Here is a 16,714-nt window from a genome sequence, read left to right as displayed (position 1 = left end):
TTTTATAACCGAGATTGTGGTCATGTGAAATTTACTCTTATCTCCCGCCTGTAAATTTACTGTTGTTTTTTTTTTATCGCTATTATCATCGAACGAAATGAATCTCTATTACACAGTAAACAGTCGTGATTTATAGTTGTTGATTATTTGACGGGTTATTTTTAGTTTTGAACTTAAATAGATTCTTCAGGTTGTAATTTTAACACAATTGGATTAAGACATTGGAAAAATTAACTCTTAAAATACAATTTTTTTAATAACATTCTTATCCATCTTGTGTTCCTTTCTTTTTGCCGGCGTCACAATATCTGGGAAACCCCCAATAATGCACTAATAGTTTCTCCTCGGGTCAAGGGAGGTCACTTATCGATGAATTATCTCTAATAGTTTCTAGCTGGATTTCGAGATTACACCTTATAAAAGGAGATCTTTCCATCTGCAAAGAAACATACAAAATCCTTAGAGATTTAACATCATATAAATAAACATACAAGTACAACGTAATAATGATCGTGTCGGCATGAACTCCCACTTCCCTGTCAAAGTTAATCGAAATGTACGTGTCTCTGTGAGATTGTTACTTTAGTAGTAATTACTCTTCTCTTTTTTTTTTTCTTCTTTTTAATTTTATTCTCTACAGAATGGATTACAATGATCCGGAGTTTGAGAAGCTAATTGGAATTCTTGATTACGTGTTCAAGAACGCTGGTATGCAAGTGGCTGAAAATTTCCTCCCGTGGTTGTATTACATACGATGGGACTCACCCGTAAGTTTTAGATATATAACATATTCGTGTTTTCTGGTATGTTTTTTTTTTTGAGACCAATAGACCAACGAGTCAAACGAGCTTGAACAAAGGAAGCGGAGAATAGATTAGATAATGCTGAAAAATACATTAGTATTTATAGAAAAGATTTTGACTTGCAACATCACTGTGGCACAATGGCTAACCCCTTTTGAGGGAGCTGAGGGCTTCTAACTTGATCTGCACTTGTGCGATGCAAATGTGTTAAACAGGTGTTTGTGATTTTGAAAATATTCTGCTATGACTCAAGCCAAGAATGACAATTTGTTTATAATATTGAACCAAGGCAAAACGATATAAAACCTTAGAATTTGAAAGCTCGAACCTGCAGAAGTCGTCAATGAGGCATTCGAAAACAAAACAACGTTTAACCTGTATAAATATATCTTCTCTCTTTTTATGTCTCTCTCTCTCTCTTTCCCCCTTTCACTTTCTTCTCTCTCTTTCAATGAAGAAAAAGAGAATGAAACAATTCTATTGTTTTCCACAGTTGAAGCTTACACCCCATACGCGGAGGATATAGTAGTTTGGTGTGCACGCAATGGGTCGACTAAATATGCTTCTTACTTGTTAACTGTTAAATAAATTATATATATTTTTTATAAAAATCCATTTGTCCGCTATTTTTGTACAAGTGTTCGATTTCAGCCTGCGGTTCCTCCCATTAATGCGACGACGAAAAGCTGCCTGTAACGACGCAATGAACACACAAGAAGCGACCCATGTCAGACAGTTATAGCCGACGACATATCTTCTCTCTTTTGCCCGGGTGTTTGGAGGTGTGTGTTGAGCAAAAAAAAAAAAAAAAAGTGGTAGTAGGGAGACAGGCTCGAACCCGTACCGCGAAGGAGGAAAAGAATGGGAAAAAAGTGACGTCTTTGCTGTTACGACCAGCGCCAAACCGGAAGTGAAGTAGGTTTAAATTAAGACTAGTCAATCAAAAAGAGGGGATGACTTTCGATAATATCGGCGAAAAAAGCGACCCCGACCTGTAGAAAAGTGCCCAGTTAAAAGTAAAGAAAGTAATGTTTTTAGCACATTTTTTCGTTATTTGTCGTCTGAATGATCGAGCTTCAAAACGATACTGATCTTGTGAAAATCTGTCGCCTCTGTTGAAAGTTTTAGGCAAACATGCAAACATACATACATACATTTATATATTTTGTGTAGGTCAAATTTTCGATGCAAACCGATTAAAAACTTTCCCTATCTCTGAATACCCTTTACGTAAAATTTCAAATGTTTAGACCAGAAATTGTCTGAGTAATTGATAGAGAGAGCAGAGGTCAATTTTTTTAAAACTTTGACCCTATTATGACCCCTTAACATTTATTGTTTTGGGCTTAAATGAAGTTATTAAGTTAGAGACATGTCCAAGGAACCCATATCTAAAATTTCATGTGTTTATACCCAAAATTGGCGGAGGAGTTTGGTAGAGTTCTCAAAGGTTAAATCGTTAGACTTTGACCCCTTAACAACCGAATGTCTGACCGAAAGCCAATCACATCGATTTTTCCAAATCTCAGTACCCTGTATATCAAATTTCGAGCCTGTAGACTGAAAACCAACAGAGTTATTGCGTAGGGAAATGTACACACGCAGACAGACACACACACAGGAAGACAGATATACACTTTCATTTTTGTATATATATATATATATATATATATATATAAAGCTGTGTGTGTGTGTGTGTGTATGGTCACGAATAAGCTCCTATATGTTTGACTATTTAAAAATAACTGATTACATATAATGATAGAAGATATATCGAGACGCAGGAATGGGTATGTTTGATCTGGCAGAAAGGTGGTTCATTAAAATTGTGGGGTCTGCGTTCGCGCCTGGTCCGGCACTTGTGGAAATAAAAAATTTAAAAATTAAAAAAAAAAGTTTACCAGTGTTTTTGATATGCATGTACATAAGAATACTTTGATAAGTATGTTTTAACTTTAATAGGGATGGTATAATAAAATTGTGGGGTCAGCGTTCGCGCATGGCCTCCATAGAATGGAAATAGGCACAAACTTTAATAAAGACTTTTCATATCTACCTGCGTAAGTATACTTTGATAATTATGTTTCAGTTTGAAGAAATATGGTATAATAAAATTATGGGGTGTTCGTTCGCGCCTGACCTCCATAGAATGGAAATATGTCACAAAGTTTAACAAGGTTTTTTAATATAGATCCACAGAATATTGTGATAAGTGTTTCAGTGTGAACAGGTATGGTATAATAAATTATGGGGTTTATCTATTTTATTTTTACTTCCATCATATTTTGCTTTGGTTTTGATACCCCGAAATTCGAAACTATCTCTTTACAACCCTTCCTTTTCATAACCTATCATACTTTCATAAATCAGAGTCCATTTTCTGTAAACTGTTTTTGAACCCAGTCAACGACGAGTACTTTTGCTAGTATATATATGTACTTTTGCTAGTATATTGAAAAGTAATAAATGAGCAACTTAGAAAACTCGATATTTTGGAACTTGAGGAATTATTATTATTATTATTATTATTATTATTATTATTATTATTATTATTATTATTATTATTATTATTATACGTTAGGAAGAAAGATACCATTGTAGTTAAGTCACTGTGAAATTTCCGCTTGTGTCCGGATAATACTCATCATATTGTTCTGATTTCAGACCAAGAGAATGATAAAGAATGACAAAGTTCTTCGAGCTCATGCCGAGAAAAAAATCGAAGAACACCGAGAAACGTTCGATGCCAACAATATCAGAGATTTCATTGACATGTACATCCTCTTCACCAAAGAAGAGAAAACACGTGCTTTTACAGGTGAGTGTTGTCCCTTCTTGTCTCAGACATAAAGGAGAAATCGTAAGTACGAGTTGCGGTTACGTGCGTATCTGAACTTCGAAGGTTGTTTTTAAAAGAGTCATTATCCCACCAGGTCTCGTTTCGAATATTCTTCATTCCGCCATCTATATTTTATATATTTTTGTTTGTCTGTTTATATGTCTGCCCAGTCCAATTTTGTCGGAAACTATTGAGCTTATCTGACTAACTTAGTATGAATCGTTGTTATGATAAGGTGGGACGAACTAAATATTATGGTATACGTTCAATGTACAGTCATGGATTGATTAGAATTTTATGCAAAAATGAGTACAAATTAAACCATATCCAATTATCAATTTGGCATAGAGCACTCACTTTAGGACAATGATTCATAACTTTTGCCATTTTTTGAATAGGAGGAGGTTAGATTAAGATATTTAACATGAAAAACTACAAGATGGAACTATAAAATTGTCGCCCTAGAAAAGACGACATGATTCCATTTCCATTTGATGAAAACCAATTTCTTTCTTTTTTTTTGTTGCAGACCATCTACTAGTTGGCCAATTATGTACAAATCCCAAGATCGATAGGAGCCTTCTATCATGTGACACAATGTTCAGAGATGCGCCGCTGTATAACTCGTGCTCTCTATCGATCCAAGTTATAGCAACAAGACAATTGCCAGCACCCTCAAAATTCATCGCTGGATGGCCATGAATAACAGGCGTGCCCAGGGTGATGGAAATAAAGTTTCCGGACACGGTTATGGTTTGGGAATGTGGTTTCAAGTGTGGGCCACATCATGCCACCGCACATCTTCGAAGTCGGTTTGAAAATCAACAGCAAATTGTACCTGAAGTGTGTGGTAATCCTCCTTGTGCAATCAGGTGGCTGCTGGCAGACCCTGAGTGTGTCAACAGTTCAACGGTTCACAAGTCCAAAGAGTCCTAGGCTTGACTTTAGAAGTGCTACGACTTTGTATTCTTCTCTTACTACCCACTTCCTCCCCAGCCAGACTACTTCGTTTAGTCAGCATTTAAATTGGCTTTAGAAGGTGTGTTACGCTTTGTACCCTTCTCTCACTACCCACCTCCTCCCCAGACCTGAATCAGCTAGACTACTTCGTTTTATCATACGTCAATAACATCACCAACATGACTCCCCACAACACCAAAGTCAGCCTGATCGCCGCCATCCGCCGATTATTCGCCGAGCTCCCACCGGCACTTGTGGAAAAAGCCATGCTCCCAGTTTCGGACCCGTATCGTAACGGTGATTGAGGCTGAAGATGGCTACATTGAATAGATGTCAGATGTACTACATAATCAAGTTACCTGAATTGATTTTTTGTATGTGTTTTTTGTTTGTTTGTTTGTTTTAGGGCGACACCTTTATCGTTCAACTCTGTACAAACAAGAAAGAGGTCTAGTATTATACAAGAGAGATGAGACCCGTTCGGTCATCCATTGAACTAGAGTTACAATGACTACAAATAGTGCTGGAACAATTAATTAGAATCGGAATCGGGAATCGGAAAAATCGTAAATTTGGGAGGGGGTATTTAAATCGGTAAATTGGAAAAATTTGTGCCTATTTTCTGATTTTAAAAACGATTCTTTAAAATTTTTTTTTTTTTTTTTTTGTTTAAAACTCAATTTTCCGCCGTTGGTACTAATGATAAAATAATAAATATTTATTGATTTTAAACAATCAGTAAAACTAAAATCCATTGATCACCCCTGACAAGTGTATTCTTACGGTTGAGAAAATATCTTCACATTTAACATGTCTTTTTCCGGTAATCAGGAACAGAAAATATGGTTGAATATTTAGAGATTTATAAAGAATCGAAATCGGTAATTGTATCGGAATCGGGAAAGATATTTAAATCGTTTCATCACAATTTCTCAGGAAAAAGTTAGTTTGCAAAGCTATTTAAATATAAAAGAATTAAACGGCAAAATATAAACTGTTTATTTTTAACAGCTGTATCTTCCATCTCTATGTCTCTCTCTCTCTCTCTCTCTCTCTCTCTCTCTCTCTCTCTCTCTTTCTCTCTCTTATCTGCCTTTGATTTTTCAGCTACAGTTTAAATAGAATCACTACCTGTGGTGATATTCCTTTTTATTTCTAATGTACCATTTTAATCTTGTTATTCATCTTTTTTTTATTACATTAGAGTACTAATAAACAAAGAGAGGGGAAGAGAAGAGGAGGGATGTGGAAAGAGGAGGAGAGGTACCTTATAATATCACAATTGGATCGGGAAGCAAACAAAATACAGTGAGAGAGGGTGAAAATGATAGATATAAATTCAGTAAGAATTTTTTATGATTTAATTGCAAATTGTCGCTAATTAGGGTAAGTACAATGGGATTTCTAAAATTCAGGAATATTTTAGGATGTATTTTATGTAAGTAATTTATAGATTGTACCTCTAAGCGTTTCCCCATATACTTTAATGATACAAAATACGTCCAAAAATATATCTTAGCTCTGGGGTGCCTGAAAAATGTTCCAATTTTAATTCTTATAATTAACTGTAATTTCTAATTAACTGAAGAAGTCGCCCACCTATAATTTATGTTAGCTGTGTATTTGTAGCACCTTTCGTCGATCACGCATATTAACTTACTCGAGCTTGGCTTACATAAATAGAAGGCCGTTCCAGTAAAGTCCCGTAATTTACTGACGTTGCAGAATAAAGTACAATGTGGCTCATTTAAAAGTAGATCGAGCTTTCTCTTACGACCAACTGCAAAATACAATTCTTTTCCAACAAAATGGCGCTATATGCCACGCGTCTCACAGATCACTGATACGAGTTCATGACATGTTTACAGAAGAGAGGACAATAAACAAAGGGTTATAGCCACCACGTTCCCATGACTTGTCATCACGTGATTTTTTTTTTTTTAAATCTTTGAGGGACTTTAAAACAAAATGTTTATGCAAGTAATCTTCACAATCTAGACCAACTAAAGGAGGACATTACCAACTCTATCAGGAGAACCACCAGAGACGATCTACAGATAGTATCTGCAAACGTTGTTAAACGTGCCCAGAAATGCATAGATGTTAACAGGAAGCACTTCCAGCATCAAACAGTAAAAGAATGTTCATCCTCTCTACTACATTTCTTGGCTACATTAAAGTGGGCCACCCTGTATAACGGTAACAGTTAGGCGATGGCGAGGATCAGTTTAAAACGGATGCATTTTTAAATTGATAACTAAAAACACTTAAAAAAAATAAAAATAAAACTTCACTACAATATTCTCCCGACAAAAAAAATACTCCATCTTACTTACACGTGTGTCTAAATGCAAAATAATTCTTTATCTTTCGAAAAAGAAAATACAGTCACTTTTCGTTAATCTCGTGGCATTTTCTTTGAGAATTGAAACAGAAAATAACTATCCTAGAAATAGTTGTCCATCGCCTAACCGCGGCCATTGTACGTTATTCTACGACGTCAGCGGGTAACACAACTTTAGTGGAACGGACTTCAAGTTACGTAGGCCACCATCAAGTAGGTTAAAGTGTGCTGATTCAATCACTATTTAATCATTTTTAATGTCCATCTATGAGCATTTAGAAAAAGCATGGCTTCTTTACAGCTTAGCTTGTACGTACCATAAACACGTGTGTAAATTAGATTAGATATAAAAAATAATATGTCATTTTATTTCTAATAAATTTCTAAGGATAATATCAAAGTAGAACAACAGCCTTATCAGTTTTAGCTATGCAAGGATTTATTCACAGAAGTTTCTGAATCTTTGAGGGCCCATGGCATAACGGTAAAATTCAGTTGTAAGTTAAATGTTCAAATCTCATTATGGGCAATATCTCTACTTATAAATAAAGGGCACTTTGTGTGTGTGTGCCTGTCCGTGTGTGTCCGTAAGTATTTGTGTGTGTATGAGAGAATTCGTTCCCTATGGACTCCGAAACAGCTGGACCGATATTTTTTTTTAAATTTCACAGAAATGTACTTCAGGTGTCTTGAGGTGTTCTTAGATAAATTTTGTATCGGAATGCCTCCGATAAGTATCTAAAATCGATAATCAAAAAAATCCGATTATAAAAAGAACAGTCCGATTTTGACCAAAGTTAACACCCTTATACAGCCTAACATCACAAGTGCATTTGAGAAGTTTTATCACGGCACCAGCAAAATACCCCGGCATATAAAATCAACAGTTTGTTCTTTAGTAAGACAGAGGCGCGTTTCCAAATGGATGTTATTGTTTAGAGCACAATTGAACCACGATACTTGACTTTTGTATTTTGAACTTAAATTTAATCCATTACATAAAAAATAATCTTATAAATTCAATAGGGCAATGTAGACTACAATGTATTATGGACTAAGTCACTGTACGGAAGCATGTAAAGCTTCCTCCTGGTGCACCATGGTGGGCCCTCGACTAGAGCAGGTAATCAATTGATTTAATTGAAAAATGTGCGATTTCCTTGATTCCTATTGCAATAAATAATATTGGAAATGTGGAATATTCATTGATCTTCATTCAATCGCGGTCAATGTCGGGTCTCCGTGCTAGTTCAGAATATAATTGAGAATTAGTTAGGGTTCTAACCACTCATAGGTGACAGAACGGGAGTATGCTAGCTCATGGTTTAAATAAAGGGTTCCGTTCGAAAGAAAGATTACCGAGTTCGACAAAATGCACTTCGGTCAAAACGCCTTGAAAATACCATTCAAGATGAATATAGTAGTCTGAAGATCTAAATAGCACGAACTCTTCGCAGATATCTCACAGTTTATGAATTTTCAATCACCCTTTAATAACAAACAGATTGAATTGAATTTGAAACCGATTTGCTCATTCAATAAAACCTTTCCAACTGGGGTTCTTTATATGTGCTATGTTAAAGCATGTAATAAAAATACCATACCAAAAATAACAAGGAACAGTTAGTGTTGGATAGCTTTATGCACAATAAAATTTTGGTTAAAATTTGAGTATTAGAAACGTCCGGTTTTATACTTGGAAAGAAAGAGAAAGTAATGAATTGAAAGACAATTGTTTTTTTTTTTTAATATAAGGGAATATCTTCCTTCAGTTTTTGGTAGTTTTGTAGTAGAGCAATATTGTCGGCTTTAACTTCGAAAGCTGGTCTTTTTCTCGCTGTATCTGACTCTTGTTTGCTGAGTCCCTCTTCTTTCTTATCTTCTCTCCTCCCCGGTTCTCCAAACCATGACTATTTATTTATGCCAATCGGCCCCCACAACATGCCGGTTGTTCCTACATTATCATTGGTCGGATAAATTTCTACTATTTTACTTTTTCTAACCGTAAGGTGCGTGGAGCCGATGCGCAGAAACGCTTTTGTACACTTTGTATGTAACAGCCGACGAGTAAACATCTGGTTGAGGGTTTTATTATTTTATTCATAGATTCCCAAATAACGCTGTTTGACGCACCACACCCAACTCCAGTTGTTAGTTTAATTCATTTCGTTCTTTTTTGTTTCTTTAATTATTTTCATTAATTTGTTTTATTTCATTTCTCACGCAGACGCCAATGTCTTCCGAACAATTGTCGACTTATTCTCGGCTGGCTCGGACACTTCCGCCATGTCATTGAACTGGGCTTTCCTTTACATGGCAAATTATCCGGATGTACAAGAACAATGCCGGAAAGAGCTCAGAAATGTAAGAAACTTACTCTACTTTCCAGCCTTCAGCGTAAGATAAAAGTGTAATGTCTGTTCTCTACATCGATAACAGAAAAATCCTTCTTGATTGAGGCAATATTTATTTTTTGTTTTATCTTTATTTATTGAAAATCACTCATACAAAGCGTGAAGCCACTTAATCTAATGAGTCAATAAGATTGAAAGATAATTATCGCAAAAACGGAATATACCTATTGGTCTTGGTCCTGAAAGAGCGGTCCTTGTAAGTAGTATGAAATCTATATTCGGCATAATCACATTGACACAACGGTTCCCATCAGATCACCGAAGTTAAGCAACGTTGAGCCTGGTCAGTACTAAAATTGGCAAACATTTGGGAATTCCAGGTGCTGTATGTGCTCTCCGCTTATCTCCGCATTGTTTCTAGTCAGTCTTAGCCTCTCCTTGTCACTGGACCCAAGCAGAGCCGGTGCAGGAGAGGTGTGGTTGGATATTGTACAACCCTTTCCTAACAATTGCATGCGCAGCTACTCTTACAGGGGTGTCCATTGTCTCTTGAGACTGAACGAAGACATCAAGTATGAGATTTTGGTTCCATTAACCCATTAGCGCTTATTGTCCGTTTTTAAGACCAGAACGATATAATTAACCATATTTCAGCAACATTTGTATTTTTCACTGCTATCTGGAATCTAATATATAAACGGGTGTCTGTCGGTTTGTCTGTCTGTCTGTCGGTCTGTCTCCATACTTTAAAACTTTATCTCCTCCGAAACTAAAATTCGTAGAGCGGCGCCAGGTGCCTCAAATGATTGGATTTTTTACGGAACTTTCTTTTGTGGGGTTTTAGCTGGTTAAAATAGCTTTTAAGGAGTCAAAAATGGGTCAACATTGAAAAAGCTCGTTATATATTTTATACATACATCTTAGTTTAGTTTTAATTGTTTACTCGGTTTGTATGCGTGTCACGTTGGTACAGTGGTAACGTCACCAGCTTTGAATGATTCGGTTTCGATTCTAACTGACAGCACCTAAATACTTTTTTTCTTTTCAAACCACGACTCTATAATAATATATATATGAAATCTGGACAAATTAAAATATCATATTTAAGCGTATTTTTCAAATATTACATCCACTGATGCATGTTCATAACACTGATTTCTTAGTTTTCAGTAAACACTGAAAATTTAGAGTGGAGCGATAAAATCAATTTTATCGATTATCCAGTCAAATATTTGTTGATAAATAGTCCTTATAACAATCTCACATTTTATAAATATAGTGATTACTCTTATTATCCTATAAAGTCCGATAAATTTTTGAAAATAATTTTGCTAAAATATAATATTGTATTTACAAAAGTTCAGTTTTTTGTTTGTTTGTAATAAAGTAATTAAACATAATATGAACACTAATAGATTAAAAAAAAAATGCCGCTTTTTAAGAGCTTGATTACAAAGTCTAACTTCACCCTCGTCAATTTGTCTGGATATCGATTAATCTATATATCTCTCAAAATATATAGTCACGCAAAGACGGACTGTTTCGCTGTATCACAGGTCTTCAACACGGCTAGACTAGCAACTACCTCAAGTCAGGATTGAAACTCAACCGTTACGCTATTTAGCTACTGCTTAGACGATTTACAATGATTAACTACAATGGGTATGTGAAATTACAACGATTAACTTACATTAAATTATATATATATATATATATATATATATATATATATATATATATATATATATATATATATATATATAGTTATCCGGATACAGTACGGTTTTGCTGAAACACAGCTCATCAGTGTGGCTAGACCAGCACCTTTCGCTTGTTAGGGATTGGGCCTACAACAATCGAGTTGATAATGGGCAGTTCTAACATCTTGCCCATGGGATCGGTGCACGCAAATGATCTCTTCAAATCTCCTATTAGATAGACACTCGCCCACCGCTTTTACAGTGCTCTAGGTGCTTGTTTATTTACAAAAAAATAAACGGCGAGAATCCACACATTTACCTTATATCAAACACGCATATAATTTCAATTACTTGCATGAATAACGAACACATTTATCATAGATTAAACAACCAGGACATTCAGATAGGTTAAGTAAATTCACATACTGTACAGTATATTTTCCACAAACCTACTAAATTCAATATATATATTAAACTGTTATATACTCTATCTATGATCAAGATTGCGATTAAATTTATATTGTAACAACCCAATGTAATTTGGATAAATGTATTTATGTGCATAAAAGCACGATTAAAACTACCAGATGTTAAACGTTTTGTGCTCCTATATGCTTCAGTTGAATATATTCTTCAACTTCAATAATACCACATTCATTAAATCTATTAAACAGAAATCCGTACGCATGATAATTATATCACTTAGCATGGACCAATCTAAAAATATAATTAAACAGAAAATAAAATACCGTCTCTTCTAGCTGAGAGAATAGCTAAATGAGTATAATAATAGGCACTGGGTGAATCTTTACTTATGAAATATATTCGCTTTAATTTTCTTTCCTCTTTTCTTTTTTAAATATTCTATCTTTTGTTTGCTATTGGCCTTGCTTCCCCCTCCTTTAACCATAACTCTAACCTTCTCTGCACTGTACATATTATGTTTTAGTGAATAGTTCAACCCTGTATTTGGAGTCTTATATTTTCTGTTTTCTATAAATATTTTTCCCAGATCTATTTCTTAAAAAAAAACCAAAAAAAAAAAAACCGTTTCTCCTACTTTTCCAACTTTTTTAATTTCTTGCTTCACTCTTGATTATTGGCGAAACATTCTTTTTTTCTTTCATTTTATTTTCGTCTTTCCTTCATATTGTCGGATTTATTTATGTTTATTTTTATTAATTTATTTTTAATTTTTATTTATTTATTTTTAATTTTTATTTATTTATTTTTAATTTTTATTTATTTATTTTTAACTTTTATTCATTTGTTTATCAATAGCTAACAGATTTAAATCGTTCGGTAAAGATGTCTGATCGTGAAGATTTGCCGTTCGTTAATGCAACAATTCTGGAAGTACAGCGAATTTCGACAGTTGGTAAGCTCACACATTCTTATAGAATTTATATCGAAAACAAATATAAATTCATATGACTAAATATATATACTGGACGGTTCGTCCAATAGATAACCCGTGAACAATGAGTTAAAAAAAAATGTCATAAAAGATCTTCTTTACTCTAACTCCGTCTATCTCTCTCTCTTTCTCTCTCTCTCACTCACTCACTCACTCACTCACTCACTCACTCACTCACCCTTTCTCTTTCGCCCTCTATTCCCACCAGCTGCTCTCCCTTTCTCTCTTTGGTTCATAATTTTGTGACGTTATTTACTGTGCACGGCAATCCTCATATTTCTATTTTAATGAATGACGTTACAAAAATATATACGTCATCGATTGTGCGCGGAGATACGAAAAAATAAACAAACAACAGTTTTAGTGGTTTATAGATTTATAGTTATAATAGTGTGTATGTGTGTGTGTTTGAGTGTGTGTGTGTGTGTGCGCGCGCGCGCGTGTGCGTGTGTGTGTGTGCGTGTGTGTGTGTGTGTTTCTATTCTGGATTCTTTGTGTGTATACTTTTGTGCATGTGTTCGCGTGTTTATGATAGAAAGTTAGAATGAAATGATTATTCGAATGTGATGTGCTATTTTTTTTTTTACCATTAATAAGTTATTTAGTCCACGGGAAGGTGTACTACAGCTAGTTATCTTTTTATTCATATAAATTCGGTCAGAATATTTTTTATGAAAGTCTATGAGAAATAAAATTAAATTTCTATCTGTGCTTTATGTGTACTCAAAGCGTAGACAAAACAGTTATCTCCCCCTTATAAATTTATTATATCATCAGATCAATCAGGAAAAATAACAAAATGGAGAGAAAGATCTCTTTCGGCTATGGTATTTCGAAAATAAATTCTTCTCATCGAAAACAGCAGTGATACCATTAAAACGAGCGACATTTTGTTCTCCAGAATTAATTTTTCTACATAGTCACCATCATTATCAATGCACTTTTGCCAGCCTCTTTTTATGCCTCGGTCGTAAAAGTCAGGAGCACGCTTCTTAAATCACATACTGAAATCGACAAACCCATCTCTTAAACTGTGCTGCATCGGATTTGTAAACGTTCAACAGGCACTGGTGAATCTTGATCGGTTCAATTTTTTGTGCATGAAGGAATTCAATGACGTATCTCTACTTTTGACGCACGTCCATGATAGTAGTTGCTTTCTTAGAGCCTCACACTGTCAATATCTGTAATAGAGAGCTGAAACATTCAGGGCATAAGTTCAGTTATAATAACAATGTAATGTGCAATCCCCTATGATTCATTTGGGCGGAATGAACAAAATAGGAGGCTTTGCATCTGGAACGTCCTATGTATATATTAGAAGGGTGTTGTAGTTTGCTTGAAGCATTGAGCATAGTGTGTACAAGTAGAATTTTGAAGGCAGTGATAAAGCACTTTGGTAGCAAACAACGATAATAGGAGACAGAATAAACAGTGTGAATGACCTGGACACGTCCATGCATCAACATAATAGATTGCAATTATTGTGTATCCTTGAACCAGGTACGAGGTGCTTTTAATCAGTTTCCGGACTTTTTTCGTATGCGCACTTTTAGTTATAATACACATATGAAACTTTAGTCTTCTTCGAAGTAATCTCCTCCGGCTGCAATGCACTTATTGTACCGTTCAAACAATTTCTACAAGGCCCCATAGAAGTCCTCTTGTGTGAGTGCGTCAATGATCCTGTGTCACAGCTTCGTTCATCTTCTCAATTATCTCATAACGACAGCCTCTAAGGTTTTCTTTGAGCTTAGGAATAACCAAAAGTCACAGAGAGCAAGGTCTGGACTATGAGGAAGATGAGGAAATGTCTTGATCCCCAATCTTTGTCAAATAGTCTGTGACAAGGATGAAGTTGTGGACTGTTGCATTCGTGTAAATCTTCCGCATCTTAAGTTCCTCATGAATAATTGTTTGTACAGTTCCCACACTGACATCAAACTGTACACTTATTGAAATTCTTTATTTGGCCAATCAATTCTAGTATTCTGACTTCTTTACTCCCCATACACCTCCCATCATTCCTCAAAGACTCCCTGCTTTCTTTGACTCTCTTATGCCACTCAAAAACTGATGCTGGATTCCTGCAAGATGGTCAAAAACACTCAGAAGCATTCCAGACGTTTCTGTAGCATTTTTCCAAGTTTAAAACAGAATTTTATTGCATGTCGTTCTTCTAAAGTGCTCTCACGTCCAGACTGCATTTTTTAAATTTACCAACTGTGACAATCAGAGTAGATTGTATTCCAACTCCCGATAGAGCTGTTCATTTGAACGTTAAATCATAAAAAATGATCAGTTATTTCATAATATGTATAGCAATAACATACTGAATTTTCAAGAGTCTACAACAATTTTAAATGCCTGTACAAAAAAAGTCTGGAAACTTATTGGATGCACCTCATATATTTATATTAAGAGGGACCAGATTGAAAAATAATATATAACAGTCTGATCTTCTAACAAGACTTAATACTTTTTGAACAAAACATTAATTCTGACTTTTTTAGATGAGAATGTGAATGCTTGTGTTACGTTGATTAATCGGACTATTATTCTAATCTTGGGTGTCATTAGTACAACGTTTCGGTCGCTGCAACCTGCGAAAAATTAATCAACATAACACAAGCAAACCGCTATTTACTTATTTATTTTGAATCTTTTTTCTTTTTTTCCTGTATAGTACCTGGGTCAGTTCCTCATGTGGCCGAAAAAGACAGTACTATTGGTGGTTACGACATTCCCAAGGGTACCATTGTCCAGTTCATGTTCGACGGTGTCCACAATGATCCCAGATATTGGAAGGAACCTCGTGTTTTCAACCCTAACCGTTGGCTGACAGAGGATAAGAAAATAATTAAACACGAGGCCTACCTGCCTTTCTCATGGGGTAAGTTTCTACTTTCCTGTTATCATGTTGCACTAACGTCATTGTGCTTTATTATTCTTCATTTATCTGGCTTAGGGTTAGGGTTAGGGTTCTGAAACTCTTGTGTTCTAGTCTTTGGCAAAAATTATCTGTCCGTATATGTTTCATCTCTCGAAACCTCAACCCATAAGCCGAGGAAAAGTGACAAAAACAGAGAAAATATAGTATTTACTTCTCCCCCATCGCGGGAAGATGTGCCGCAAGGTCGGAAGGTGGGGGTGAAGATAGCGCATCTAAAGGAGGAGCAATCTAGCATTTTAAAAATTGCCTGGACAGCCCAATTTCCTGGTAGGGGGCGCCATATACATTAAGCAATAAACTCACCTAATCCGAAAGACTGCAGATAACGGTCTATTAGGGTGAACCTTCCAGTCCTACCCAGGACCATACCTCAGTCAATAGATGCACGGTCATCCGCTATTCAGAGATGGCTCAGACTCCATCAGACTGATTGTCGAGGACGTATCCTCGACTGGTATGAATATAACTTACTTAGGCTGTGCCAGAGGGAAATTTTTTTTTTTTTTTTTTTTTTACAAGGGTGTCACCACTTATCAAGGCCCAGAGGCCAATCGAGGATAAGGGTTAATAGGTATACATTAGTCATTGTGATTTTAGCATAGTAAACAGTGGGACTTTTGAAACTTGGATTACTTAGGGGGACGATTCAATTAGAACTTGTTCACATTGGACTTTTTCTTTTTTTTTTTTTCATAGGTATCAACTCATTATCAAGGCCAAGAGGCCACTCAAGGATAAGGGTTAAAGAGTGTACAGTAGAAATTGGACAATATAATAATCATTAGTAATGAAAATTTGTTAAATTTGATAACTTATATGGAACGGCTCATCAAGAACTTATTTACGTTAGACTTGAAGACAACCATATTGTAGTCAGCCGGAAAGCAGGAAAACGGAAGACAATTCCACAGGCGTGCAGTTCTAATAAAAAAGCTTTGTTCATGGAATCTACGTTTAGGTTTAGGCACAGATAAAGAGTGGGGGGAATTATTGATAGTGTTTACAGCTAGACGAGTGTTTCTTGTGAAAGTTTTGCGAGGGGGGACCACAGATTGAAGCTCAGTCGAACACTTTCCATGAAAATAACGATACATCAGAGACAAACTCGCAACATCTCTTCTGTGAGATAGAGGTTGCAAGGAAGAGAAAAGGACATCTCCTACGAGGCTACGAAGTCTATTTTGAACTCTATCAAGGCAGGCCAAGTCCTTTCTAGCAGCTCCTGCCCAGATGTGGCAACAGTATTCCATCCTTGGACGTACCTGGCTCTTATATAGATAGAGAATTGCATCAGCAGTGAGATATCTACTGGATCGATAGAAAGATCCCACCATTTTTCCAGCG

At 35.6% G+C, this 16,714-nt stretch overlaps 1 protein-coding gene across 1 annotated transcript in view; it reads left to right on the top strand.

Annotated features, from left to right (window-relative positions):
* The window catches only part of LOC145256238 (cytochrome P450 2J6-like), a 38,458-nt gene that overhangs the window by 14,593 nt on the left and 7,151 nt on the right, over positions 1–16,714 (top strand). Inside the window, exons 3-7 of the mRNA XM_080114887.1 lie at positions 641–767; positions 3,468–3,621; positions 9,174–9,310; positions 12,282–12,378; positions 15,104–15,310. Of these exons, the coding sequence (XP_079971013.1) occupies positions 641–767; positions 3,468–3,621; positions 9,174–9,310; positions 12,282–12,378; positions 15,104–15,310 (722 nt within the window). The remainder of the gene's footprint in view (positions 1–640; positions 768–3,467; positions 3,622–9,173; positions 9,311–12,281; positions 12,379–15,103; positions 15,311–16,714) is intronic.

The sequence above is a fragment of the Euprymna scolopes genome, chromosome 32 (genome assembly GCF_053919585.1).
Source record: "Euprymna scolopes isolate OS-2025 chromosome 32, ASM5391958v1, whole genome shotgun sequence".
Taxonomy (NCBI): Eukaryota; Metazoa; Mollusca; class Cephalopoda; order Sepiida; family Sepiolidae; genus Euprymna; species Euprymna scolopes.
Note: the sequence above shows the minus strand (reverse complement) of the source record. Positions and strands in the feature narration are given on the sequence as shown.